The sequence below is a fragment of the Chenopodium quinoa genome, unplaced genomic scaffold, assembly GCF_001683475.1.
Source record: "Chenopodium quinoa cultivar QQ74 unplaced genomic scaffold, ASM168347v1, whole genome shotgun sequence".
NCBI classification, from domain to species: domain Eukaryota; kingdom Viridiplantae; phylum Streptophyta; class Magnoliopsida; order Caryophyllales; family Amaranthaceae; genus Chenopodium; species Chenopodium quinoa.
This window is the reverse complement of record NW_018744633.1, coordinates 6,868,816-6,894,755: the sequence shown is the minus strand read 5'-3', so window position 1 is coordinate 6,894,755 and position 25,940 is coordinate 6,868,816. Positions and strand designations below refer to the sequence as shown.

At 35.5% G+C, this 25,940-nt stretch overlaps 5 protein-coding genes across 5 annotated transcripts; 2 read left to right on the top strand and 3 right to left on the bottom strand.

Moving 5' to 3' along the window:
• Positions 1–498: 498 nt before the first annotated feature.
• Positions 499–5,434, bottom strand: LOC110701376 (7-deoxyloganetic acid glucosyltransferase-like). The gene is made up of 2 exons (XM_021879035.1): positions 2,873–5,434; positions 499–1,634 (listed from the first exon to the last, which is right to left on the bottom strand). The coding sequence occupies exons 1-2, from the start codon at positions 3,372–3,374 to the stop codon at positions 685–687; spliced, it is 1,452 nt and encodes a 483-aa protein (XP_021734727.1). The 5' UTR covers positions 3,375–5,434; the 3' UTR covers positions 499–684.
• A 163-nt stretch (positions 5,435–5,597) lies between these two features.
• LOC110701488 (putative pentatricopeptide repeat-containing protein At1g12700, mitochondrial) lies at positions 5,598–7,588 on the top strand (the record flags this gene model as incomplete). The annotated part of the gene is made up of 1 exon (XM_021879134.1): positions 5,598–7,588. A coding segment is annotated over one exon (1,491 nt), but the record flags the coding sequence as incomplete, so codon positions are not given.
• A 1,263-nt stretch (positions 7,589–8,851) lies between these two features.
• Positions 8,852–10,339, bottom strand: LOC110701532 (GDSL esterase/lipase At1g71250-like). Its single transcript, XM_021879166.1, has 2 exons — positions 9,894–10,339; positions 8,852–9,692 (listed from the first exon to the last, which is right to left on the bottom strand). The coding sequence occupies exons 1-2, from the start codon at positions 10,015–10,017 to the stop codon at positions 9,457–9,459; spliced, it is 360 nt and encodes a 119-aa protein (XP_021734858.1). The 5' UTR covers positions 10,018–10,339; the 3' UTR covers positions 8,852–9,456.
• A 111-nt stretch (positions 10,340–10,450) lies between these two features.
• On the bottom strand, positions 10,451–12,316 carry LOC110701487 (GDSL esterase/lipase At5g08460-like). Its single transcript, XM_021879133.1, has 3 exons — positions 12,012–12,316; positions 11,429–11,556; positions 10,451–10,738 (listed from the first exon to the last, which is right to left on the bottom strand). The coding sequence occupies exons 1-3, from the start codon at positions 12,277–12,279 to the stop codon at positions 10,451–10,453; spliced, it is 684 nt and encodes a 227-aa protein (XP_021734825.1). The 5' UTR covers positions 12,280–12,316.
• An 8,295-nt stretch (positions 12,317–20,611) lies between these two features.
• LOC110701374 (PHD finger protein At1g33420-like) lies at positions 20,612–25,940 on the top strand. The gene is made up of 5 exons (XM_021879033.1): positions 20,612–21,470; positions 22,125–22,251; positions 22,996–23,211; positions 24,089–24,703; positions 24,813–25,940. The coding sequence occupies exons 1-5, from the start codon at positions 21,140–21,142 to the stop codon at positions 25,648–25,650; spliced, it is 2,127 nt and encodes a 708-aa protein (XP_021734725.1). The 5' UTR covers positions 20,612–21,139; the 3' UTR covers positions 25,651–25,940.

The following is a 25,940-nucleotide window of genomic DNA, read 5'->3' as shown; positions in this document are numbered from 1 at the left end:
GGTGATTCTTTAGTAATACCGCGCAGATAATTTTTATTTGTATTGTGTTCCTTTTATGCATATTGGGTTAACTTTTATTCATTTCAGGGGTAACTTTTGATCACTTTAGAGTTTAAACTATCTTTATAATGGATGTACAATAATTATTGTACACCCGATTTTTTTTAAAAGTTTGTGTTTCACTTTTAAAGACCTCATAATTTTAAATCACTGTTAACCAACTTATACTCAAGAGTAGTAGTGAAAAATAGCTTAAGTGGTTAGAAAATCCTTTCCGATTTCAGGAGATCCTGTGATCGATTCTCACTATCCTCCTTGTGGCTTTCTAAAAAAAAAATAGTATAGTGTTATATATATGAGATATCTAAAAATATATGTGTTCTGATATCTCATATCTCTAACATAAAGTTTGGGTCATGGTTTGCATAATTTATGATGACATGGACTATATGTTTTTGAAATTCGTAAACTTTAATTTCATCAAAGGCTACAAATAACTTTCATCAAGTTACATTATGCTTTATGATTTTATTTGGTTAAACGGATTCCTCAAAAACTGAGTGTTAAGTTAGAGTTGAATGGACTTAAACCAAACAATTTCATCAAATGAACGAATTAGTAAACCAAAATATAACGATTTACAGCTAGTAACCTCTCTACCTTCATTAGAAGAACGAAATATAATTAGTGTTCCTCTTTCTTGATCATCCCTTTTATTTCCTCGATTAGATGGTTAAGATTTGAATAAGATGATCCGCCTTCACTGATGCTCTTCTTTGCTAAGTTCGACGTTTTACTCATTGACCCTTGTAGCTCGTCCTTCTTCCTTTCCATAAGATCATTGATCATGTTCTTTACTATAGTTCGATTACATGAATCCTTCATATCTAGGCCAATCCTCGAGACTTCACTTACAAATCTGCTGTTCACTTGTTGATCACCAAAGTAAGGCCAACAAAGCATTGGTACACCAGCTACAATGCTCTCTAGTGTCGAGTTCCATCCACTATGTGTCATGAATCCACCAATGGCTCGATGAGCCAAAACTTCTTCCTGTGGTGCCCAACCTACCATGTATCCTCTTTCCTTGATCCCCTCCAAGAGGTCATCTTGAATTGGACTATTTATGTCGCATTTTGTTATGAGATTGGGACTTACAACCCAAAGAAAGTACTTCTTACTCTGGACTAGTCCAGCCCGAAGTTCTATCAGCTGATCTTTTGTGAGCATAGTTGAGCTACCAAAACTTACATAGACAACAGATTTGTCCGGCTTTTGGTCTAACCACGATATGCAACTTCGATCAATTTCCCACAGGTTACTAGAGGAGTTCTTGGACAATGTTGTTTCTTTTGGACTGAGTCTGTAATTTAGGTGAGCATGAAGTGGTCCTATGGTGTAGACCCTTGAGCAATGCGAACGGATGAGAGAAAGAAAAGGGCCTTCCAATTCCTCAAATGTGTTAATTACGACGGACTGTGCTTCCTCAATTGCTTGTACCTCACTAGTGGACATGTCTTGGATATATTGACAAGAAGATGTGTCTAGGTTTCGGGAGTAGCCAGGAAGGTCACGATAGCGAAAGAAGCTGTCAATCCCAGGTGCATTCTTTACTAGCTGATCCATTTTATCATCTGATATTAAATGAAAATAAAGATTATCAGAAAGTTACATGATAAAATCATAATGCCACCAAAATAATAAAAAAATTAAGGATAATGCTTTTTAGATGTTCTTAGATTGATGTTCCTAGAACATATTTTAATTATCCAGGTTTATTTGGCTGCAACATTTGCCTAAGTAGACAAATGGATGATTACTGCAACATCCTACAGTTTTTACTCTTCCTGTGTATGATTTCTGCAGATTGCTAAGTAGTGTATCTCAAACTCACCCTCATGAATACAGATGTTATATTACAATAGTCTATTACTCGCTCGATCCCATCCTGCCTGTGATCAGCTCTGTCATTGAGCCTCTATTACTTGATGACCCTGAAAAATTATGCTTAGAGATGCATCCAGTGTGTGCCACTGAACGGTATTTTCCCTGTTTTAATAGTTGTTTCTGCTGATCCAACCTAAATCTTTCTCAAAAGGTACCAAATCCTTCAACCAGCAGCCCCTGTGTTTGATCTCTCCAAGCTTAGGGTGTTCATTGGGCAATCTGTCTGGCATTGTCCTGAACCCGAGTTCTCGGTACAGGCAAAATGGGCTTTGAGATATGTGTATCGTAATAGAGGTTGGTGTATGTGGGTTGTGTTTAATAGTGTTATCTTATAGTCTGCAAGACAAAGAAGTTCAGCTTAGTGTAGTGTAGCATTGGGTTTACATGGCCTATTAAAAGGCGGTGAAATTATGAGTACATGAGGTGAAGGTGAAGAACTATTGAGGATGTTACATAATAGCCTAGCCTAATATTGAGACTAATGAGGGTTCATCTGAGGAACTAGAATCTTTAGACTATTGCAAAAATACTAATATTATGCTGAAAATTCTGTAACAATTCACAATTTCACATGTAACTACAATACTTTCTTATTAGATCTAAACAATCTTTAATTTGTTCGTTAACTGAAATTTTAGGTGTTCGATTTTTATATGGCCTTTGCTTTTTCCAATGACAAAATTTATTTATTAGATATATACTTAACATTTATGCACGCACATAGATGTGGGGTTATGCAAATTATGGATGGGCATAAATCCGATCCAAAATTTAGGATATCCGATTTGCTTTTTATGTTCCAGAAAGGATATACAGAAAATTCCGGATAGCCATTTAATATTTTCAGATATCCAAAATATTCAGTTTTTTTAAAAATAGCATATTCAAGTTTTTGTCAATCTGAATGGCAAAAGGTAGTGATTACCTTTGAAGGGTATTTCCCCTGCTTCAATGAGCTCTGAAGTACATTTAATAGACCAAGTGAAGCATGCACTTCCAAACCTAACTGCAATAACTGGTACCTTTGCTTCCTTTGCTAAATCTCTAGCAAAGCTCATCCACCCATCCAATAAAAAACAAGTAACCTTATCTATTCCTGTTGCATTAACCAATATTTCCCTCAGTTGGGGTTTAGCACTTGATGGCAATGTTTGTAGCATTTCTCGCAACCAATCACCACCCAATCGTGGATGGTCATCAGGATGGCCATCGGATATTGTCTTGAACCTGAACCCGGGATAGCGAGCTAAACGAGCTTCGATGTCAGTGTGCTTGGTAAGGCATTGCTGGTTATGGATTGTATTTAGGAAGGTTATCTTTACATTTGCTAGACATAATAGTTCAGCTAAATTTAGCATAGGGGTTACATGACCTTGTGCAGGAAATGGAAAGATTAGTACATGTGGTGCAAGTGAATGTTGGTCCATATTTTGTTATCAAATTTCTGATTCTGTTATTCTGATGATAATATGAAATGGCTATGTTTTCTGGTTGATGAAATGATGTACTGCCCTCGAGGAAAACGTGGCCACATTACTCTTAACTTAAAGTTATCTCTAATTTAATCTAAAAAGAGTGATTCTCGTGTGAGCCACGTGTGTATATGCAAAAAAACAACAATAATATGTATAATGTTGATGCTGCCGCTGCCGCTGCTGCCTGGCAGCTAATGTTGGCAGTGGCAGCGGCAGCATCAACATGATGTGCTAGGCAGCGGCAGTGGCATCGACGTGTTGTCATCCCCTTTGTTAGAAGCGTGTATTAGTTTCGAACATCCTTTGCTTCTCGCCTTCTCTACAAGACTACAACCAACTGTGGTAGCTCCGTAGCTGCTATCTCTTATTAGTTTGGAACAAACTGCTACTTTTACAACTTTGGGTAATGTGGTTTCATGCATAAATGCATTTTCCATCTAGCAACTGCATTTCCTACCATCTTAACATGACATTTAAATCTTCCGTTGATGCCTCGTGTCATTTATGAGTTATTTAATTTAGGCTTATTTGTAAATTACCACCCAAAAAGAGGTCCAGTTTTGAAATTACCACCCAGTAAAAACTTTATTTTAAATTACCACCCATTAAATTAAAAAAACGCTCAGATTACCACCCATTTTGTTTTTCCGGTGGAATTTCCGTTAGTGGGCCCCACTTTTTTTATTTTTTTCCTTTTTTTTCTTCTATTTTCTGGCTTTCTCACTCTCTCTCCCCGATTTTTCACTCTTCTTCTTCCTACCTTCTTTCTTTCTTTTCCCAACCACCACCACCACCACCATTGCTCCACCTTTCCCCTCCTCTTCCCCCGTCGCGCCTGCCAACAACCCGCAACAACAACTAAGGGTCGTATTCTATTAAGCTCCTTTTCAAAGGGTGGTCTTGCAGCACCGTCCGATATCGTCCTCCCTTTCCCTCCTTCGATCTCAGCTCCAACAGCTGCAAAACCACTGCACAAAGTGCAAAGTAGCAGCTGCCCACCAAAACAACCACCATTATTCGCCAAAAACAACTCCCTTGTTCGTCGGCCTCCTCCCTTCCTGAAACAACCACCATCCCCTTTTTCGCTGCCCCCCAAAACCCTAAAACTCACCTAATTTAAAACAACCCGAAAAACAAAACTCGCTTAGGGTTTTTAAACAACCCATAAAACGGTTGGTTTTTGGGTTGTTTCAGGTAGGTTTTGTGGCCATTGTAGGGATGTTTCAGGTAGGTTTTGCTGGTGCGTGTTGTAGGGGTAATTTTAGTGGTGGTGGTGTGATGGAGCGGCGAATTGGAGGTGCTGGTGGTGCGAATTGAAGGTGCTGGGGTTTGAATTGGAGGTGATGGTGGTGCAAATTGGAGGTGTTGGTTCACAAATTGGTGGCTGTTATGGTGTGAATTGGTGGTTGTTATGGTGTAATTTTGAGGTACTGGTGGTTAATTCGGCGGCTAACGGTGATTGCAGTCATGGTGGCGAGGTGAGGTGGCTACTCTCTTCTGGGACCATTGCTGGGCCACTTCAACTCCTTTGCGTGAAGCTTGCACTGCTGCTATACCTGCTGCCATAGAGGGAGCTACAGTAGGTGAGTTATGGGATAAAGGGGTGGGCTGGAAATGGGATTGCTTTGCTCATCTTCTGCCAGAATATGAATTGAAGTGTATAGCCTCCCATAGCCTAGCTGAAGACCCTGATGCTTGTGATGTGCATTATTGGAGAGGTCCAAAATCGGGCGGCTTCTCAACAAAATATGTGTATCAAATAATGCAAGACCATGACAATGTTCCTACTAACCCCAAATGGGGATTAGCTTGGAAAGCACCAGTTTCACAAAGAATCTGCACCTTCCTCTGGTTATGTCTCCATGACCGTGTGCTTTGTAATGCTAACAAGCACAAAAGAAAGAAAAAAAAAAAAGTGAAAAATCGGGGAGAGAGAGTGAGAAAGCCAGAAAATAGAAGAAAAAAAAGGAAAAAAATAAAAAAAGTGGGGCCCACTGACGGAAATTCCACCGGAAAAAACAAAATGGGTGGTAATCTGAGCGTTTTTTTAATTTAATGGGTGGTAATTTAAAATAAAGTTTTTACTGGGTGGTAATTTCAAAACTGGACCTCTTTTTGGGTGGTAATTTACAAATAAGCCTTTAATTTAATACGCCCAAAAAAATCAAAAAATAAAAAACAAAAAAAAGAGTAAAATTTAGACACATCTCCTTGCTAATTGGTATTCTTGCTAATTGCTACTGTCATTTGGGCAGAGTTGATTTCGGATTCTCTCTCCTTGCTAAAACACTTAAGCTTGGTTATCCCCTTGATTCTGTCATTTTTAATACCTTAATTAATGGCTATATTCACTCTGATAAGCTCCCCCAAGCTGCTCATTTGTTGAATCAAATTGTCAAGCTTGGTTTACAACCCAACTTAATTATGTATAGTACTATTGTCAAAGGACTTTGTAGGATTGGCGACAATACGTCTGCTCTCACTTTGCTTAACAAAATGCAATCTCGATCTCATTTTAAGCCTAACATTGTTTTATACAACACTATTATCGATAGTCTTTGTAAGGACAGGTTGTTACATCAGGCCCTAGACCTGTTCTCCTCTATGAAAACCGAGGGCATTAAACCCGATGTTGTCACTTATAATTCCTTGATTCGAGGCCTCTACAATTCCGGCTGTGGGGATGAGGCTCAGCGTATGTTGACTGAGATGTTAGAGAGCAACATTGCACCTAATGTTCAAACCTACAACATGCTGGTTGACATGTTTTGTAAAGATGGTTGTGTTGATCAAGCTCAGTCCATTCTAAAGCACATGATTGAGAAAGGTGTGACTCCTGACATCATTACTTATACTGCCTTACTGGATGGATATTGTTTGCGTGGTCAGATGGAAGATGCAGAGAACCTACTCGTTCTCATGGCCGAAAATGGTTGTGAGCCTGACCTTTTCAGTTTCAACACTATGATTAATGGATATTGCAAGGCTAAAAACATTGACAAGGCCCTTAACATTTTCCAAGAGATATTTCGGAAAGATATAACACCTAGTGTTGTTACCTATAGCACTCTTATTGATGGACTGTGCAAAGCCAATAGACTCCCACACGCGCATAATCTGTTCAAGGAAATGCTAGCTGCCGGAGTTACTCCAAATGTTGTCACCTATGCCTCCTTGCTTGACAACCTTTGCAAAAGTGCGCAACTTGATGAGGCAGTGAAATTGCTTGAAGAAATGGAGGATAATGGTGTTAAGCCAAATGTTGTCATCTACAATATCCTAATAGACAACTTGTGTGAGTCTGGAAAACTTGAAGATGCCGCAAAGTTCTTTTCAGATCTTGTAACAAAAGGTCTGGAACCTAATGTGAAAACATACAATATACTGGTTAAAGGCTTCTGCAAGAAAGGGCTCACGAGTGAAGCTGCTCGAGTGTTGAGGATAATGGAGGAAGATGGTTGCCCCCCTGATGATCGAACCTATAATACGATAATCAGAGGTTATATACTCAACAATGACTTATCAAATGCATTATACTATCGTGATCTTATGGTTGGCAAGGGATTTGAAGCTGATGCAGACACTTTGTCATTGTTTGTTGGTCTATTGCCTTCTGATAACTCATGTGACTCAAAGAAGGACCTGCTTCAGAAGTTTATTAGCTGAATTTTAGTTAAAATGCATGTGAAGATTTTGGACCTTCAATATGTTTCTGCTGAGAAAGTTGAGGTGGAGTAGGATGCTCCTAGACAATCTATGAATAACAGACCGTTGTTAGCTCCATTTGGCATGTTTCTTGTGAGCTTTGGTGCAGAGATCACCAAAGAACAATGGTATCTTGTTTGTATCCAGATGCTTTACAACTTGGTTTGGTAAGAATTTCTGAACTTTAATATATATTATGGTCCTTTTGTTTATTGTTAACAATGTAATGCCCTGTGAGTTCGCATTGGATTTTTTAGCTTGTAAGAAAAAAGTGCATATGAAAAAAAAAAATGTAAATGTGATAGAATGTAGTGAACCTTATTCTTTTTAGTGAAATGAATTAAGTAAAAAATGAATAAAAGAGAATTATTGCCAATTGTGGATATGGGCAAACTAAAGTTGAATACGGAGTATGTTGTTTGATGATTTTGCTTGTTTTGAATGAAGGATTGAAGGGTGAAGGAAGTTGCAAAGCTCATTAAATTCCACATCACTTCAAAGCCTCAGGTTGATATATGTGTGATGTGCCTCTGCTAGACAAAAGTTGATGATGAGTGAAGCTAGTCAAGTGTTGAGGATAATGGAGGAAGATGGTTGCCCCCCTGATGATGTTACCTATAATACGGTCATTAGAGGTTACATTCTCAATAATGATTTGTCAATAGCATTACTGTGATGTTATGGTTTGCCAGGGATTTGAAGCTGATGCAGACATCAGAAACTTATCAGCTGAAAAGAAACATTGACAAAGCCCTCAACTTTTTTTAAAGTAATGTAAATGAAATAGCACCTGATCTTGTTACCTATTGCATGTTTTCTGGATTGTGTAAAGCCAGTTTATTCCCACTTGTGCATAAGCTGTTCAAGGACATGTTTTTCAGATGAAAAGAAACATTGACAAAGCCCTCACCACCTATGCTTGCTTGTTTGCTTCAATATTGCACGATTTGAAGAGACAATGGCAATACTTGAAGCTACAGGTAATAAGGATTTTGAGCCTTCTATGCTTTACCTTTTTGCCTACTTGTGAGGATTCATGTTAGCCAGCCTCTATTCATTTTGGGACTAAGGCTTTTGTTGTTGTTTTGTTTGTGTGATGCTGTGAAACTTGAATTTTCAACAATCAAAGGCTTTTGCAAGAAAGGGTTATGAGTGTAGCTGTCAAGCTATTCTGTAAAATGGAAGTAAAGGGCTGCTTCCTCGATAGTGCCTCAGGTACTTTTGTAGTTCGATATTGTAACTTAATTTTTTATGATGTCATATCTTCTTAATGAATTGTGCCTCAGTTATATTCTCTGTACCACCTCTCTTTCTTCAATGTCAGTTTGATGTCTTTAATTAAGTGGTTTTATAGGCAATTAGCCTTCTAAATATTATTATCTCTTTCTTATGTCCTCATTATTGTCTATTGTGTCAAAGCTTGCAGTGTGACATTAAGTTGTTAGTATTACACATCCCTTTAATTGCTTGTGCTCTTGCGGAATGATGAAAGCAATATAATTAGCTAAGACCTAGAACTGAGATTTTAACGCCAAAACACTTGGAATATGATTAGTATGTTTTGAATGTTAGAATTGCTAAGACCTAAAATCAGTATTGTTGCTACGTAGTATGTTTGCTTCTGGAAATTTTCTGTTAGCTTCACAGATTTAGATGCTTTTAGTTGCCATTAGTTTTCCTGAGCCGAGAAGTCTTGCTTGCTGCATCATTTCGAATATGTGACTTATTTCCTTTTCTAGTTCAACCTTATTATATGCCTCTGTATTGATGAAGACGTAGAACTTAGACCTTTGAAGCCTGATGCAGGATTGCAATCGCCAGTGAAGAATTCAACCAATCTGTATATCACATGAGAGTATGAGACTCTCTCAATCAAATTTATCATCAAAGAAATTTTAACCAAGTTTTTTTTGGCAGTAGGCTGATGCAGACAATTTGAACTCAACTTGTGGTGTGTATGCTTGGTTATTTTGCTTTTCGGGTCTAATTAACCTTAAGTTTACATGAAACAAACTCAATTGGATTATAAACATAATTATATTTTGGTTATTAGGAGTCTAGAAGCCTTAAAATTTTTAGGTGCAACAAGAGCTATAAAATTTCCTTTAATTCATTATTTAAACCTTGAAAATCGATTACACAGGACTGTCAAGCTATATGCCTATAATAAACACAACTACTGCTAAATACATGCAGAAGCTACATTTATGCACTGTAAGTAATACATTAGTTCAATAAATTGAATTAGTATACATACTAACTTCTTCATTGTCAAATATCAATCATAGCTGCACTTTTACACAAGTTTTAGTTTACAGAACAGGGGAATTCAGATCTGAACTTTGGTCATCTCAACTATCTCCTTGAGATTAAAGGGGTGAGAATAAGATTTAGGGCCGTTAAATGCCGCTAAAGCTAGGAGCCTGTGAACAGCTTCTGTTGGATGAAATGCATCCCAGAAAGCATATTGATTCCTGTTTAAACATGGTATTAGTAAAGGAAGACACATTTTTTCTGCATTATTTCGCCCCACTCCACAGCATGCTCTCTCCAATTCTGTTAATCCTGCAATCCACAGATGATTACTAACATTAGACAAATGTGAACTGAGGTTGGATTTTTTTAGGATATCTTTCTCCATTTTTTGTTCTCCATAACTTATAAATGTCTCGTATTAACAAAGTTTTGGACAATCATCTAATACCAGTTTTAAAGAAAGGGCATTTGCAGGTATTCTAAGATTTGCTTCCAATTAACATTTCTTACCAAATTGGGAAGGATGAGCAAGTATATCCGTCAGAGCCTGGAAAGTATCTCCAAAAATAAAAGTTGCATTTGGGTGTGTGACATTAAATTGATCAACCAAGGTTCTTAGCCTTATGTTGAACATTTGAACCACATCATTGCTGAAGTTAACACATTTATCAGCAGGCAGTTGAGCCGCTGTTTTCTGAGAAGGGGTGCAGCCAATTGGCCCTACTCCAGCCAAGAAGAACAACCTTAGACCTTGATCGTATAGTGCCTGTGTAGAAGGTGAGACGGTGTTAATGGCAAGGTTCACATGTACCCTTATTTCTTAGAATTACATTGTGAAGCAAATCAAGTCCTATTGTCTAAGAAAGGTTTGAGTTGCTTTAAACGTTCATGTCATATTCTTAAGAAGACTCTATTATGCAAACAAACGCATTTATACTTTAACTATTATAATGAGTAACTCGTAGTTGATCTCGAGGATACATAAACACCCTATTTCATATCTTTTTGATATTTTAGGAATTTGTGTTGATAGGTAATTTTGGTGTAAACTTAGAAGGCATGGATGGTTATGACACTACCCGAGTGTATGATGGATATCTTACAATTTGTCGTACCTGAATTTGTTTTGTGTATTGGCTGATGACAATATCAGCATAATTTTCGGGCTTGAATTTAGATTGACTTGGGTAAGTTGGATTGAGGTAATTGTTTACATAGTCATTGCTTCCTAGTATAACCACTGCCAAAGCCTTTGTAAGGTATTGTTGCAACTCCGTCTCATTCATATGATTCTGCAACTGTCTTTTGGTAATTCCGAAATTCCGAGCCTGTAGACTGAAGCTAAACCTTTCTCCCTGTCACAAATTACACTCATCATTAGGGCCCTGTTTGGTTTGATGTAAAAGGTTTTAATGGAAAATGAATTTTCCATTTTTCCTCATTTTCCTTTGTTTGGTTTGTTAAAGAGTGGAAAACAATTTTTCAAGGGTGGAAAATTCTATCCTTAATAATGGAAAATATTTTCCTTCCAAAAACAAGGAAAGCCACATTTTCCTCTCTCCTCCTTACTTCTTTTTTTACTTCCCTCTCATTCATCCTTACATTTCCACTCTTATTTTTTATTTTTTGGACTTTTCTTGTATGCAACCAAACAAAGGAAAACTAATTTGCAATTGTGTTATTCCTTGAAAATTAGTTTTCATAAAATATGTTTTCCATGAAAACTAATTTTCCATTGAAAATGTTTTACATTAAACCAAACGGGGCCTAGATTTCACCAAGGAAATAAGACCAAATTAGAGGAATAACATGTCTAAATATGATACCGATCAAATGATAATACACGTCTTAAAAAATTTTAAAGAAAATGTTTTTTTTTTATTTGGCATAAATAATGGCCGTCTTTGCTTTTCAAATCGGCCTAAAACTTAAATTTATAATACATTGTATAAAAGTACGAGTTAAAAAATAAAAATAAATAAATAAAGATGTGATGAGAAGATTTATGGACAAGTTGAGATTCTAAGGATTAAGAGGAAATTTACCAAGGCTTGTCCACTTTCTTCAAGAATTCCCCCGGCAGCTGAGGCGTAATTTACACCATACATGATGTCTCTATCAGTAGAGAAGGGATTTGCAAAAGGTGGTAAATAGGGAAGTCCTAGCGATTCAGCTGCATAAATAATTTAGTTCATAAAGTATGAATATATGACATGTTAAATAAATTAAAAGGAAAGAAACAAAAAAAAAAAAACAATTTCAAATATGGATGGGTTATATAAATTAAGAAGATCAAACCAATCAATCAAAAAAAAATCAACTATATAAGCATAGTAATGGATTGTGTGATTTGTGTTGACATGGTGCAACCCTGCCTAAGCCTTGGTGGTCATGTCCTGCCAGCCATCCTAGGGACCTGGCCGTACGTTGTGCCATGCTATACCTTTAGAAATCTACTAGTACATTGCGTTGTCACAACTCATTTTACGTCTTATTTATTGATTTTTTTTTTTTTTTTTTTTTTTTGTTTTTGAAATTCTAATTCAAACTCACTATAAACTTGTTTCATGCAATACAAAGTAAAGTAAAAAGTAAATTCGCGAATAGAAATGAGATTAATGAAATTACAGAGAAAGTCGATTATGGTTTTCCCGTTGGTGAATCTTCCGGTAGGGCCTTGATAAAAATCAATCCCGTAAGGGTAGAAGTTTGCTTTAGCTTGGGCGGTCAAGTAGTTGTTGTTTCCATTATCAACAAGTGAATCTCCAAAGACGTACATTGCTGTAAATTGTTGAGCACTTGATGCCAATCTAGCATGTAAAAATGCACATATTAGAACTATAAAATTGATAATTCTCAATTTCTTGAGTATTCTCATCAGGCATAAATTCTTCATGATTGATAATATAATGTTAAGGTATATTTTTGGTTCTTTTTTGTTATTTGTTAAAAGGTATACGATCTTCGAAGAAGTATATAATGACTACGTAAAATGTTGTAAGAAAGCATATAAAGAGGGGTTCGCGTTAGTTGGTTTAGATGCACAATTTGTTTGCAAAGTTTGTTAACTTGTGGCCTTTACTCCCAAATTTCCTCTTTGATGCCATAATTTTATGCATGGTTTTTCCTTTTCGTTTCCCTTTTGGTATGACTTTTAGGCTTAAGTAATGGAGGTAAACATAGCTTTTTTTTTTTTAAGAAAACATATTTATTTATTTTATAGATAAATAAAAGGAAAAATTGTGAAAAATAATACAAACTTTGAGCAATCCGTCAAAAACAAGTCAAACTTTTAACTATTTTTTAATAATACAAACTTTGAGTGGTATCTGTTTTAAACAAGTTAAAACCGATTAGTTACCTCATGAACAGGTTATATGGGACACGTGATATTGTATTATTTTTCTAAAATTTTTAAACAACTTTATAAGATAAATAAATAAACAAATCGGCTAAATAAGTTGTAGGTTTTTTTTTTTTTGACAAAAAATAAGTTGTAGGTAAAATAACTTGTTTAAAGCGGATATCCCTTAAAATTTGTATTATTTAGAAATTATTAAAAGATTGACTTGTTTTCAGCAGATCGCTCAAAGTTTGTATTATTTTTGACAATTTTTCCTAAAATTAATAACAATAACCGTAATTTTGGCTAGTCTTTTAGAATATACTTAATTGTGCATTAATCCATCTTCACAACTGAGATAATCTCGTCTTCTTTTTTTTTTTTTTTTTTAAACGAGTGTTATACATAGATAAATTTTTTAGTCCTTCTTATACAAATAGTGGCATTGGACTATTTTGGAGAATATACTTTATAATTCACTTCAATGTTGAGATTAATCTAAGTTAACACATACGATTTAATTTGAATCATAAATTTAAATTAACTTGCTAAAACGAATTTAATTTATTATATTTAAACAGTAACGATGTTAATACTGTATTATATCTTGTACTCCATATAATTTGTAAAAAAAGTCTTTTAACTATGACTTTACAACTTAGAGCTCACATTACCTAGCTTTTTCCAAACATGAATACGCTCAAAATAATTAACAAAAAAAAAATGTAAGCTAAAGGGTGTCACACCAACTTGTTTGTTTGCTAACGAAAAATCATGTTATTCTCCTTGCAAGTAAACTTGAAGCATAAATATCATGTACAAAAGGATGAAAGTTGTGGGCAATGACAGACAAATCCAGAGGCTAAGTATGGATCAATACATACTTTGAAAGCATTGTTAATGGTTGTGATCATAATTCATGAATAAAGGATGTCTACATGATATGATATGCCTTGCCTTTTTCCATGAAATATATACTCAAGAGTCGAGATGCTTACGTTTCTTTAATTTAATTGCCTACTTTGGATAATCTGGGGAGAAAATTAAAATAGAGAATATATATTATAGCTACTTACCGCGATGAGAATCTACACAACTACATCAACTGATCAACATATTTAGGGTTTGATCTATTTATCCGATTTTTCAATTAATTGAACTTATTTAATTAGCTCAAGCAAGATCAGAAACAAGATCAGAGCGAGTTTACAAAAAATATTTGATATTAATTTATCTTGTTTTACTCCCTTTGTTACGGAGTATTATTTATTGGCGCGTGGACGCGTGGTTTTAGATTTTTTATTGACTTTAATATTATACCGAGTGCAAAACTATACTCTCTTGGAGAAAGTATATATTTATACTTTCATCTACTACGTATATCAAAGTATAAAACTCAGAAAGTAATTTATATATATCAAGGCTTGCTAGGTCATATTGGTAATTGATTTATTGGGTAGATTAATAAGGGTGTTTTATATAATTTTTATTTTATTTATGGGGAATCAAAGTGCTTTTTTTTTAGTGAATGAAAAGCACAATTTCTAAATCTAAATTATGCATGCAGTGATAATTAGGTAGTGGACGTGAGGAATTAAGGGATATAATTAGTTAAAGTGGTACATAATTGTAGTTACATTATGCATGAAAGTGGAATTGTGAATCACATGCATATTAAGACGTTTCATGTGAAGGAAGTTAAAGAGAATGGAGAAATGAATTTTTGTAAGCAATGTGGCATGAAAATGCATGACTCATTAATAAGGATCGATGCATATGACTGATATAGTGATATGAGTTTAGATAGTGAATACATATAAATTGCGTGTATAAAATTGATATTTATATAAAATTTTAGTCTTTTTAAGCTATGTTCGGAAAAAATGTGAGATGATGTAAAATCACACCAAATAAATGAGGATAATTATAGTAATATTACTAGTTTTATCCCGTGCAAATGCACGGATTTATAATAATAAGACTTGAAAATTAAAATAAATAAATTAATTAATAAAATTCAATTAAAATGGAGTTAGTTTAAATGAGATGGCTTATATGCAACATTTTTTATTTTTGAATTTGAATTCATATCATGTCTATCCTTAAAATTCTCATGTTAGATACATTATTTAAAATATTTTATAAATTATTGTAAGTTTTTTTTCATTAAATTTTTTTTATCATATTATTTTTTAAGAGAAAAAAAGAAATTTTTAAAAAAAAAGCTAAAAAATATTTGGGCGGGAAATTTTTTGTTGTGAATGTGACATGTGTACTTAAGGGATAACTCTGGTGATTACTTTAGTATATAGTATAGATAGATTATAAGGAAAGAAAATTAGAAAAGAATCTTTTCATAATGCTTGTGGCTCACCCCAAACATCTATATCTATACTCTATACTTTATTATTAGTATTTAAAAACACAAACCATCATTTCCATCATGACACATGTCAACTTTGTTTTTCACCAATGGCACATGCCACCTCACCTTTTCATTAATTCATTCATTAATCCCCTTTATCATAATTAAACATTTAAACCCCACTAGCTTTAATGCAATACATGTGAATATTATTTGATTCACTTTCCCCCCAACTTAATATCTTCTACAATTGCATTCAATTTTCACCCTTCTTCTCTTTTATAAACTATTCTTTTTCCAATCAAAACATATTACAAAATAAAATCTATATTGTAAAAACATTACGTACATTGCACGTGCCAGAAGGCCAGTTTAAATTGATACAGTTTACTCCATAGTTTTTTACCTAGTTTAGAACTAATGATTAATGTATCTTTAAAAAAAAAAAAAATCCCTCAAAAAAAAAAAAAAAACAAACAAACAATCAAACTTGAAAACTTGTACAGTATATGTTTAGAAATTTTAAGCTTGAGTGACATGCTTCCCATCCTAAAAACTATTTTGAGCTTCTTATAAAAGTGTTTCTACTTCTTAAATTTCCCTTGTTTGGTGTAGTTTTTATTTCTTAGATTGAGAGAGAGTTTCAGAAAAATAGGCCAAACAACTCCTAAATAAGTTATTATTTCCAATTTTATTTTATTTTATTTTTTGGTGAAAGGCATTACAAAATTTTTTAATTTTTTCTTTTTCTTGAAAACTGTGATTACTACTCCATAGCTCTTTGATCGAGCATCCATCTTTACCAAAAAGACACAAGTATTGCAAAGCTTCCATCTCCTCATCTTGATTTTAGTACCAGTATAGCAAATATCATTTTGAGGTTCCTTAGTTTTGTAAAGTGGTGGACTTGCACTCTCCCATGACGGGTGCGGCCCAAACCCGTAATTAACATGATATTAGAGCCAGCGTGACACAAAGGTCACGGGTTCGAATCTCATCCGCCCCCTCCTTCAAAGTGGAACTAATTCGCACCAGGTATGTGTGGACCTGTGTTGCATCCACATTTCAAGCCCAAAGGGCCTTTCATGTGAGGGGAGCCGGGGAGTGATAGAATATAAAACATATTCCTGGGCCTCAACCATTAGCTTAAGCTTTTGGTTGAGTTGGTAAGTCAATCAAAAAATTGCACTCCTTAACTTAAAATTAACACATACAATTCCCGTAAAAAAAAATAAATAAAAAAAATAAAAATTAACACATACAAGTATACAACTTTTTTTCCCGAGGAGACATATACAACTTTAAATTAGGAAATATTGCTAAAAATAATACAACCTTTGGTCCATTCTTTTTTAATAATACAACCTTTGGATTATTTTGTAATAATACAACCTTTAGGGGGTGTTCATTTTAAACAAGATAAAATCAAATTTTCGGTGGACTTTGAGGTTAAGAAAGGGGACGGGTGAGTTTTTCATGGTGGGGATGAGAAAGGATGGAATATCCCCTCCCCTTCTCCTACCTCAAAACTCACCGAAAATTCGATTTTATCTTGTTTAAAATGAACACCCCCTTAAGGTTGTATTATTACAAAATAATCAAAAGGTTGTATTTTTAAAAAAGAATGGGACAAAGGTTGTATTATTTTTAGCAATTTTTCCTTTAAATTATTATACATATCTTAAAAATTAATCTCTCTCTAATCTCTACACTCCAAATGTGCTTATTAGTAGTTTATCATGAAATATCAGTACAAACTGATTGATACGATAATATTTATTTTGTTCTAAATCTTGACACGACACATTGGCTTGCACGACCCGGCCCATGCCTAGCTCTAGTGGTGGTATACACTGAATGCCGGGAAAGCATTTTGTGCCATTGTAGTAGTTGTAGAGGGACGGGCAGTGATGATACATACCTTCATCCTCTTTGACTCTATTCTTTAACCCTTTCCCTTCACACATCAACTAATTCACAAACTTTGTACTTCGTGATTTATTCTAGTTATTGACCTATAAGAATACGTTTACAACATCATAGTGCAATGACTCAAACACTTAATTTAGAATTTTAGATCGAAAAAATAGATGCCAATGTGCTGCCATGTTGCTCCTGAAGACCAATTTTTCGGAATACTAAACAGTTGGATATCCAAAATATGCTTACACAACTTATCAATCCATTAAAAATTGCACCTACCAATATATATAAGCACAAAATTTTGTCTGTGGTATGTGCATTTATGCATACAATATACTTGGTACTTTTCTATTAAAAAAATTAAAAATAAATAAAAATCACACGGAGAACAATTAAAAGTTACTCCGTATTTCTATTTGTACTTATAATTAAGATTTCGACTTTCAATAAAACACAAATTTAAAAATGTGGTTAGCCACGCCGTGTAGATGGGGTTACTCGAGTCTACTCAATCAGGGGTTACTCATGGGGTTCAATCAAGGGCTACTCGATCGATCAGGGTTACTTGAGGGGCTACTTGGTTAGGAGTAATTCGAGTAACCCCTGACCAAGTAACTCGAGTAACCCTGGACACACAAAAAAATGCCCCATAAAAATATTGTACGTTTCATGAAATTGAAACTTCGTATTGGTGAATCAGTCCATTTTTGTTTTGCTGTATTCAATTATCTAATTTTCACTTATTTGAATTTATCTTTTTTTTTTTGACGAAAACTTATCAGATTAATAGATCAAACCCTAAGCAGATAAGGCACTTTGGGGATTTGGGTTTGTGGGGTAAGAGTACATACCCTACCACATAAAATAACCTCAAAGGGGGAATTAATCCACATATTCAACATAGAGTTGAAACTTGAAAGATACAATTCTTATCACTAAATTACATTTATACATGTATAAATTAGATCTTAATATGTTACCTATTATGAAACAATGCCATTAAAAATGATCACCACCACCAATATTTGTTGTGAATGGATAACCATGCCCTTACTATTTTACCATCTCATATCCTCCTCGATGACCCACCACCCATTTCGACCGGCGACAACCACCATTACCCTGACCGATGACACACCACATCACCCTCAATGACGACCCACCACCTTCCCTCGACGGCGGGAAGGTGGTGACTTTTTATTTTTTTTAATTTCCGACAAATGCGGTTTTCGAAGATCGTACTTGGTAACCGGTTTTGGGCTCCAGAACCATGCATTGTAAACGGTTACCACAGGCTCCAGTTACCGTGATAATGCATGGTACCCATAAGCCAAAATCGGTTACCAAATCAGTCACTAGGCATGGTAATCTTGAAACCGGTTACCAGCCACAGTAACCGGTTTTGGGCTCCAATTACCGCGATTGTCGAAAATAAGATGACTCATCACATTCCCTCGCCGATCAGGGTGGTGGTGGTGGTTGTCACCGGCCAGCCAGTGTAGTTGCGGTGGTTATCGCCGATCAAGGTGGTGGTGTCAAGGTGTTAGTAATTGCTGGCAAGAGGGAAGATAGTGGTGAAATACTAAAGGCATTGCTGTTTATTCACACTAAATGTGAGCGATTTTGAACTTTTGATCATTTTTATTGGAGGTAACACCCCATATTATTATATAGAGTATATTTTGTGAATTGCTAAATACCGCCAACAAAATTAATCAAACCGCCAACATTTCAAGTAAAGGGACAACATTGCCCTTACTAAAATCTTCCCCATATTCTTTCTCTTAACTTCATTCCGTGATTTCCATCCACCTCTTCTAAAGCAACCACATCAACCACCACCAATCACACCACTGGTACCACCCACGCTACCATGTCGACCACTACAAACCCACAACCACCGCGTCAACCACCACCATCTACACCAGATTGTCGAGAATAATAACAGTTAATCAATATAATTATCTACAACAATAGTAAAAAAATTAATTATAATTATTTTGTAATAATAATAACAATTAATTAGAATAAGTTTTGAATAAAAAAAATAATAAGTTTTTTTTTTTTTTTTTAAAAAAAAGTTGCTGGCTAACGACGCTCAAAACCAGTTGGCCGCCACCGGTAACTGGTGGTCAAAACCGATTGACCATCACGGTCAACCGATTTTGACCGTCGGTTATCTGTCGCGGTGAACCGGTTTTGAGCGCCGGTTACCAGCCACCGGAATTTAAAAAAAAAAAACTTAAATTCAAAACAAAAAACTAATCGACAAATTTACCTCCTTCCCCGGTTTCCATCCATGTCCCCACCGTCAACCACCGTCACCCATGTACGCGCCACCACCTCTTGAACCCGTTGACTGGTACGTCGATTGTCTCTGTGGTGGTGGTGGTGGTGGTTGTTTTGGGGGATCCTGAGGGGTTGTTGATGAGAGAGAAAAAAGAAGGAGGAGAAAGATGGGATTGGGTTTAGTATTTTAATAAGGGCAATAATGACATTCGCTTAAAAAGTTGGCGGTTTTGATAATTTTTGTTGGGGGTATTCAACACCTCCCTATATTTTTTTCATTCTTTTTTTTTTTTTAATGGCAACATTGATTTTCATAATTGCTAGTGCAATCTTATAAATTTATTAATGGCTAAAATTTTGGCGTTTTGTAACAACTAGCATAATAAATAAAATTAATAAAAAAAATACTCCATCCGTTTAATAATGCTAGTTCTATATACTATTTTGGATGTTTTAAAAAGATCTACCCATATTGTTCAATTTTTTTTGGAATTAATTGGTTGTAAATTAATGACATGACTCTAAGTAAGGAAATTTCTACCGTGAATTATACAATTATGACTAATTTTTCTAAAAAAAAATAAAAAAAAATTTAAATAAGGTAAATTAATTATGAATTATTTTATAGTTAAATGTTTGATTCCAAATATTTTTCTTTTCTTATTATATGTGATTGATTTCATATGAGACTTACATTATACAGTAAAACGGATAAAGTACTCCCTCTGTCCCCAAAAGAACGATCCATTTGACCTTATTTTAGTCCCAAAAAGAATGACTCATTAGCAATAAAATACCCATCAATTAACAACAATATTTGTGCAAAATTTGCTTTTCCATATAAAATTTTATTTTTCCATATACTTTTATTACTATCTATTTTTTTTTTTTTTGTAAACCTCATGTAAATTTATTTTTCCAATATACTTTTACTTTTTTTTTATTTAACTTTATTAATACTTGCGAAATTAACCAAAAGGATCGTTTTTTAGAGAGACGAAGGGAGTAGTAAATTAATACCGAACGAAGCAGTAAAAATTTTCAAAAAAGAATAAAAGTATATGCTGAAAAAGCGGGTCCCATTCCAAACTCCAAATAACTTAATAACACCCTATGCCCAACTGCCCAAGGGGCATGTATAGTAACCCAAAAGTCTAGAAAGTACTCGTACTCGTAGTAATTAACACAAAAAATTGAATAAATATACAATTGCTATACAATGTACATATAAAACGCCATTAGATGCGCAACTTTTTCCATATTTATATTCCATTAACCTTCTCCAATTCTTGTCAAAAAAAAAAAAAAAAAAAAAAACCTTCTCCAATTCACCATTAACCAGCTTTTATTTTCCATCTTTACTTTAATTAATTTCTCTCTCCTCTTCATCACATCACATCATATCATATACCGCCTAACCAAAAATATAACCCATCAATAAATTAATTCAATTCCAAACAAACCGCCTTTCTTCTTTCCTAAGAAAAAGGATAATTTAATTTTAATTTTTGAAAAAATCAACATCATCTTCTTCCTTTTCTCTTTCTCTCTCCTCAAACTTCCTCACTTTTTTCGAGGCTCAAATAAAGCATCCATTACCTCACCACCTCCCCAAATTTCACCATTTATTTATTTATTTTATAACCCAAAAAAAAAAAATCTCCAGTTTTTAAAATCACAAACAAACATTAATTTCCCAGATCTAAAAATTTCCCATTTTCTGATTTTCCCCCCTTTTTCTCTCTCTTCTTCCTCTCAGATCTGAACCCTAACAATTCCTTCCTTTCTCTCTCCTCTCTATCAATCTCAAATCTCTGCAACTTTTCCTCTTCATCAATGGTGGTTAACGCTAGGTCGTTGAAACGTATGAAGCGCCGTGTCACCGCCGAGTTTCCGGACTTCCTAAGTTTTCCGGCGCCGGGATCTGGCCAGAGAATCGCCGGAGCTCCGTTTAGGTCTAACATCAAGGCGTTTCTAGCGCGTCACGCGCTTCTTCCTCCGCCGTCTTCTCTCCTCCCTCACCTCGTGACGTGGCAGGTCCTCTTCCGCGCCGGTGACTCGCCGGAGTCGCCGGTAAACTCGTCTCCTCCGGTCGTTTGCGTCGATGTTGTCGAGGAAGACGTCGCCAGATCCAGATCTGTGTACTGCGACCAGTGCCGAGTCGTTGGTGAGTCAACTCGCCCGAGTCGTGTAAACCGACTCAGTTTCCCTTCGTTTTTTCTGTAACGGTTATTTTTTCCGAGTTAACTCAGCCGAGTTGACTCAGCGGGATATATGGGCCGGTGTTTCTGCATGCTTTCTGGGAAAAAACGGTGTCGTTTTGGGTCTCACTGGAAAGTGTAGTTATTTTGGGGGTGGGTGGAAACGGACAATAAAACGGTGTCGTTTAGTAAGGACAGGTGGCATTAAGGGATTGAGTTATGTGTGACTGGGCCTTACTTATTGCGTGATTGTGTAGTTTTTCGTACAAATACATTGGACCGTCATCATTAATTTACTTCCTTTTTCCTAAATTGCCCATGAAATTAATATTAATTCAAGAGTAAAATCGTAAAAACAATAATCAATTAATAATAATAATAATAATAATAATAATAATAATATTTTGATTTGGATGTTTTGTTTATCCAAAAATATTTTTCAGTCCACTTCAGACACTGTGGGGGCCATCTGGTCACACAATTGAGATTTTTAGGAATAATTTAGGTTAACCAGTACAAACAAAATCAATATTCAGTTTGTATAAAATTATAATATATGGTTTTTATATTCATAAAATATTATGTTTGTACTAAATATGTTTGTGTAATTGGTAATGTAGGATGGAGTGGGCATCCAGTATGCACAAAGAGGTATCATTTCATAATTAAAGCAGATGGGAACTCAATTGGTGGGTTTGTTAAGCCATGTCCTAAATGTGGTGATTCTATCCATCTTGCTGATCCTAGGTGAGCTACTTATTCTCATTTATTATTTTATTGTGTGTATAGCGTGTCGAAAAAGGAAAGTGATGTAGACGGGATTTGGTCGTAGTCTGCATTCATCCCCTATTTCATTATTTTCATATTGTTTGGTTTGCAGTTTCATTGTTATGTGATGTTATGAAAATGAAGGCAATACCTTCTTGAGTATTGTTTTTCATGTTATTATACAACTCTTTGTAGACTTGGAGTGATGAATAAGTGTGATAATGCTGTAATCAATATTTGAATATCTTATGGTGTTTGAATATGGTACTAGTTGATAACAATGTAGTAATTGAAATTTTATGATTGTTGACTTTGCTGTGTTAGAGTTTGTATTTCTCTTAATTGGTAAGATGTAAACAATTGGTTTATTTGTTTTAAAATTTTCTCACATTTTTGTCTGTTCTGTATTTGTTTACTTGTTGGTACTGTTGATCAAATTTGATTCTGATTATATAATTGATTATGGAACTGTGGAAGAAATTTGGGTTGTTGGTCCCTGATTTTTGTTAAGGCATTGTTACTTCATATTTAATCAAGAAGTTAACTGGAAAGCAGAAAATAGTCTTGTCTTGTGATTGGATTGTTGCATTTTTTTTATAAAGTTTTTGGCTCTTACTATATAAATGTATGTCTGTAGCAATGGAACACATATTTTGAATTTGAAACTGAAAAGATATATTGCTGAGTAATTTCAATAACAAAGTCGTAATTTGCTTCTTATAGGTGTAAGACATGCCAGCATGTGATGACTTCTGATGAGACTGAAGACTGGGTGTATAACCAGTTGGAGGACACTACTCATCTATTGCACGGTGTTGTACATGCTAATGGATATGGACACCTTCTTAGAGTCAATGGTAGAGAAGGTGGTTCAAGGGTCCTTTCAGGAACTGATATTATGGACTTCTGGGATCGCCTATGTAAATATCTTGGAGTCAGGTTAGGACTCTTGATTGTACATGGTGCTCTTACCTTTCTGTACTTTCTTGAGGATGAAAAATTTCAAAAATTAGAGATTAAAAAGTTTGCAATTACAATGAGCAATTTTCTTTTCCATCTTCCATTTGGGTATTCTTGTGTTTTTTTATAACTATAACCTATGTGATTGTTTGAAATTTGACATCAGTCCATTATTTTGTGGGGGTAAAAGTTGCGAGGATGGGAAAAAAAAAGGTAAAAGGAGAATGAAATGCATGAGTGTGGTGTTGTAGATAAAATCAGCAACAGAATTTTCTTTACATATAAAGAAGTGAAAAAAAAAGAGAGGGAAAGAACTATATAGGGGAAAAAGAATGAAAGAAAAAAAGCTGAAGAAAGAGATTGAAGGTGGGTGGGTGAGAGAGAGAGGGTGATGGGTGGTAAGGTGGAGATATACTTTTATTCCGGACCAAATATGCAAATTAATTTTCCAACATTTGTTGCCAAAATTAAACTTATTTTTTTTCTTCCTTGGCTGACAAAAATTCGAATGTTAGATTGTTCTATCTACTTGACTGCGTGTCACCCAAATTATCCTTGATTACTGTCTGTGCTCTTTTAAGATTAAATTGAATTTTTGATCTATAGTATATTTCTCTTAGGTAAACATAATGATGGTATATGAATATTCTAAAAAGACGATATCCACATAGCAATCTCAATATATAAGCACTCTTCTATAATTTTCAAAATATGCCAAATGTGGCTTGTAATCAAGTTAAATGGGGGTCACTCCCAAGTCTTTTAAGTGTAATTTCATCAATTATGTTTTAATGCCTACCTAGCTTCCTTATACACCTCTTAAGATCCTACAATGTTGTTTTTCAAACATCAACAGAAAGATCAGTGTCATGGATGTATCCAAAAAGTATGGGATGGAGTACCGGCTTCTTCATGCTATTACAAAGGGGCACCCATGGTATGGGAACTGGGGATATGAGTTTGGGTCTGGAAGCTTTGCCCTTACTCAAGATTCCTATAGAGATGCTGTCGAAACTCTCTCCAATTTGCCACTCTCTTTCTTCATCTGTCAAGGGAGGAAGCCACGCACTCACATTCAGGATTTGATATTTTTTTACCAGTCTCTCTCAGAATGTGAGCTTGTAAATATGAGGGACCTCTTTTACTTTGTGATGAGTTTGGTCCATGATGTGCAAAAATCATCCCTTGTCAGTGAAGATTCATTCAAAAAGCGTCGATCTTGTGCACCAGGGGTCTTGTGTGCATGGACGACAAGTGACATCAAACGAGTTGAGGCTGCTATGATCAGAGTTTTACGTGCAGTTACAGGTTCCAAATGGGTGAGTTGGCGTACCCTGAGAGGGGCTGTTTGTAAAGTAGGCTCTCCAGAGCTACTGGATTACTGTCTCAAGGAACTTGGTGGCAAGCAGACTCCTGAAGGAATGATTGTTCATGCTCGTTGTAACCCTAATACTGGTGCACTTGAGTATAGGTAAGCATTTTCCATTTTTCCTTCAATTTTTTTTTATGCTTCCAAATTATGTTGGTATTATTTTTCAAGCTGTGCAAACTGCTGAAGTCTAATTGAAATTCATCTTCAGGGTCGAGTCTGGAAACTTCTCTCTGTTAGGCAGTTCTGGGTGTACATATCCTTCTTCTCTGAACTACCCATCCAGAGAAAAAATTCTACAGGACATGAGATTTTTGTATGAAAATCTACTTCATCCCCTGACTATGATGACCTTTGGGCCCAAGGGAAGACGGGAGTGTGCAGTCAGTGCGGCATCAAGACTTCTTGATTGCAAGCAGTTTGTGAAGAACTACAAGCCTGAGACCACATTATCACCTGAGAATCCCTCTGCCATCTTGATATATTGCCAAGTAGAACTACCTGAGTACCTATCAGAAGAGCACACTATAAGGCCACCACCAGAACTCATTGTACTACCACTAAAGGCCACAATTTCTGACCTTAAAGTTGAAGCTTCGAAGGTTTTTCAGGAAGTTTACATAATGCTTAAAGGGTTTCAAGCAGAAGAGCTAGTTGACTATCGAGGTGTAGAGGATTCCACCCAAGTCAGGCTTTTGTTTCCTTCTCTCCTGACTGTGAGGATTCGGGGCAGGTGTCCCTTGAAGAACGGGCTGGGCCGTTTCCGTTCTGAAAGAGGGGTCGAGCGATGGACAGTGGAGTGTGGCTGTGGGGCCCATGATGACGATGGAGAAAGAATGTTGGCATGTGATGGGTGTGGTGTTTGGCAGCACACTAGGTGTGCTGGAATTCTGGACTCTGAAGCTGTGCCAGCAAAGTTTCTTTGCATTAAGTGCGGAGGCACGAGCCAGATGGCCATTGATAATGTAGGGTTGAACTGCAAGGATGAGTCTATCATGATCGGTGGTGGAGGTGGTAAAAGCTTGGCTATGCTGTTTGATGTACGTTAGGTTAGACCTTTTGGTTTTTGCTTTTTGCCCTTGTAAATTCCTTTTTAGGGTTTTTTTTCAGGCCGACGAGGAAAACATGTACATATCTTCAGAAGGGCCTGAAGAACACTTCAGTTGCAGTAGTCACTCTAGTCAGTAGGAATCCCTTTTAAATTTTTTGGGTTTAATTTAAGCTCCACTCTTTTTTGTAATTTGTAAATGCTATGCGCTCTAACTGCGCGGGATGGAGCTTTGTAGATACTGAAATGAAAAGTTAAAAAAATGACAAGAAAAAAAAAATTCTAACTTAA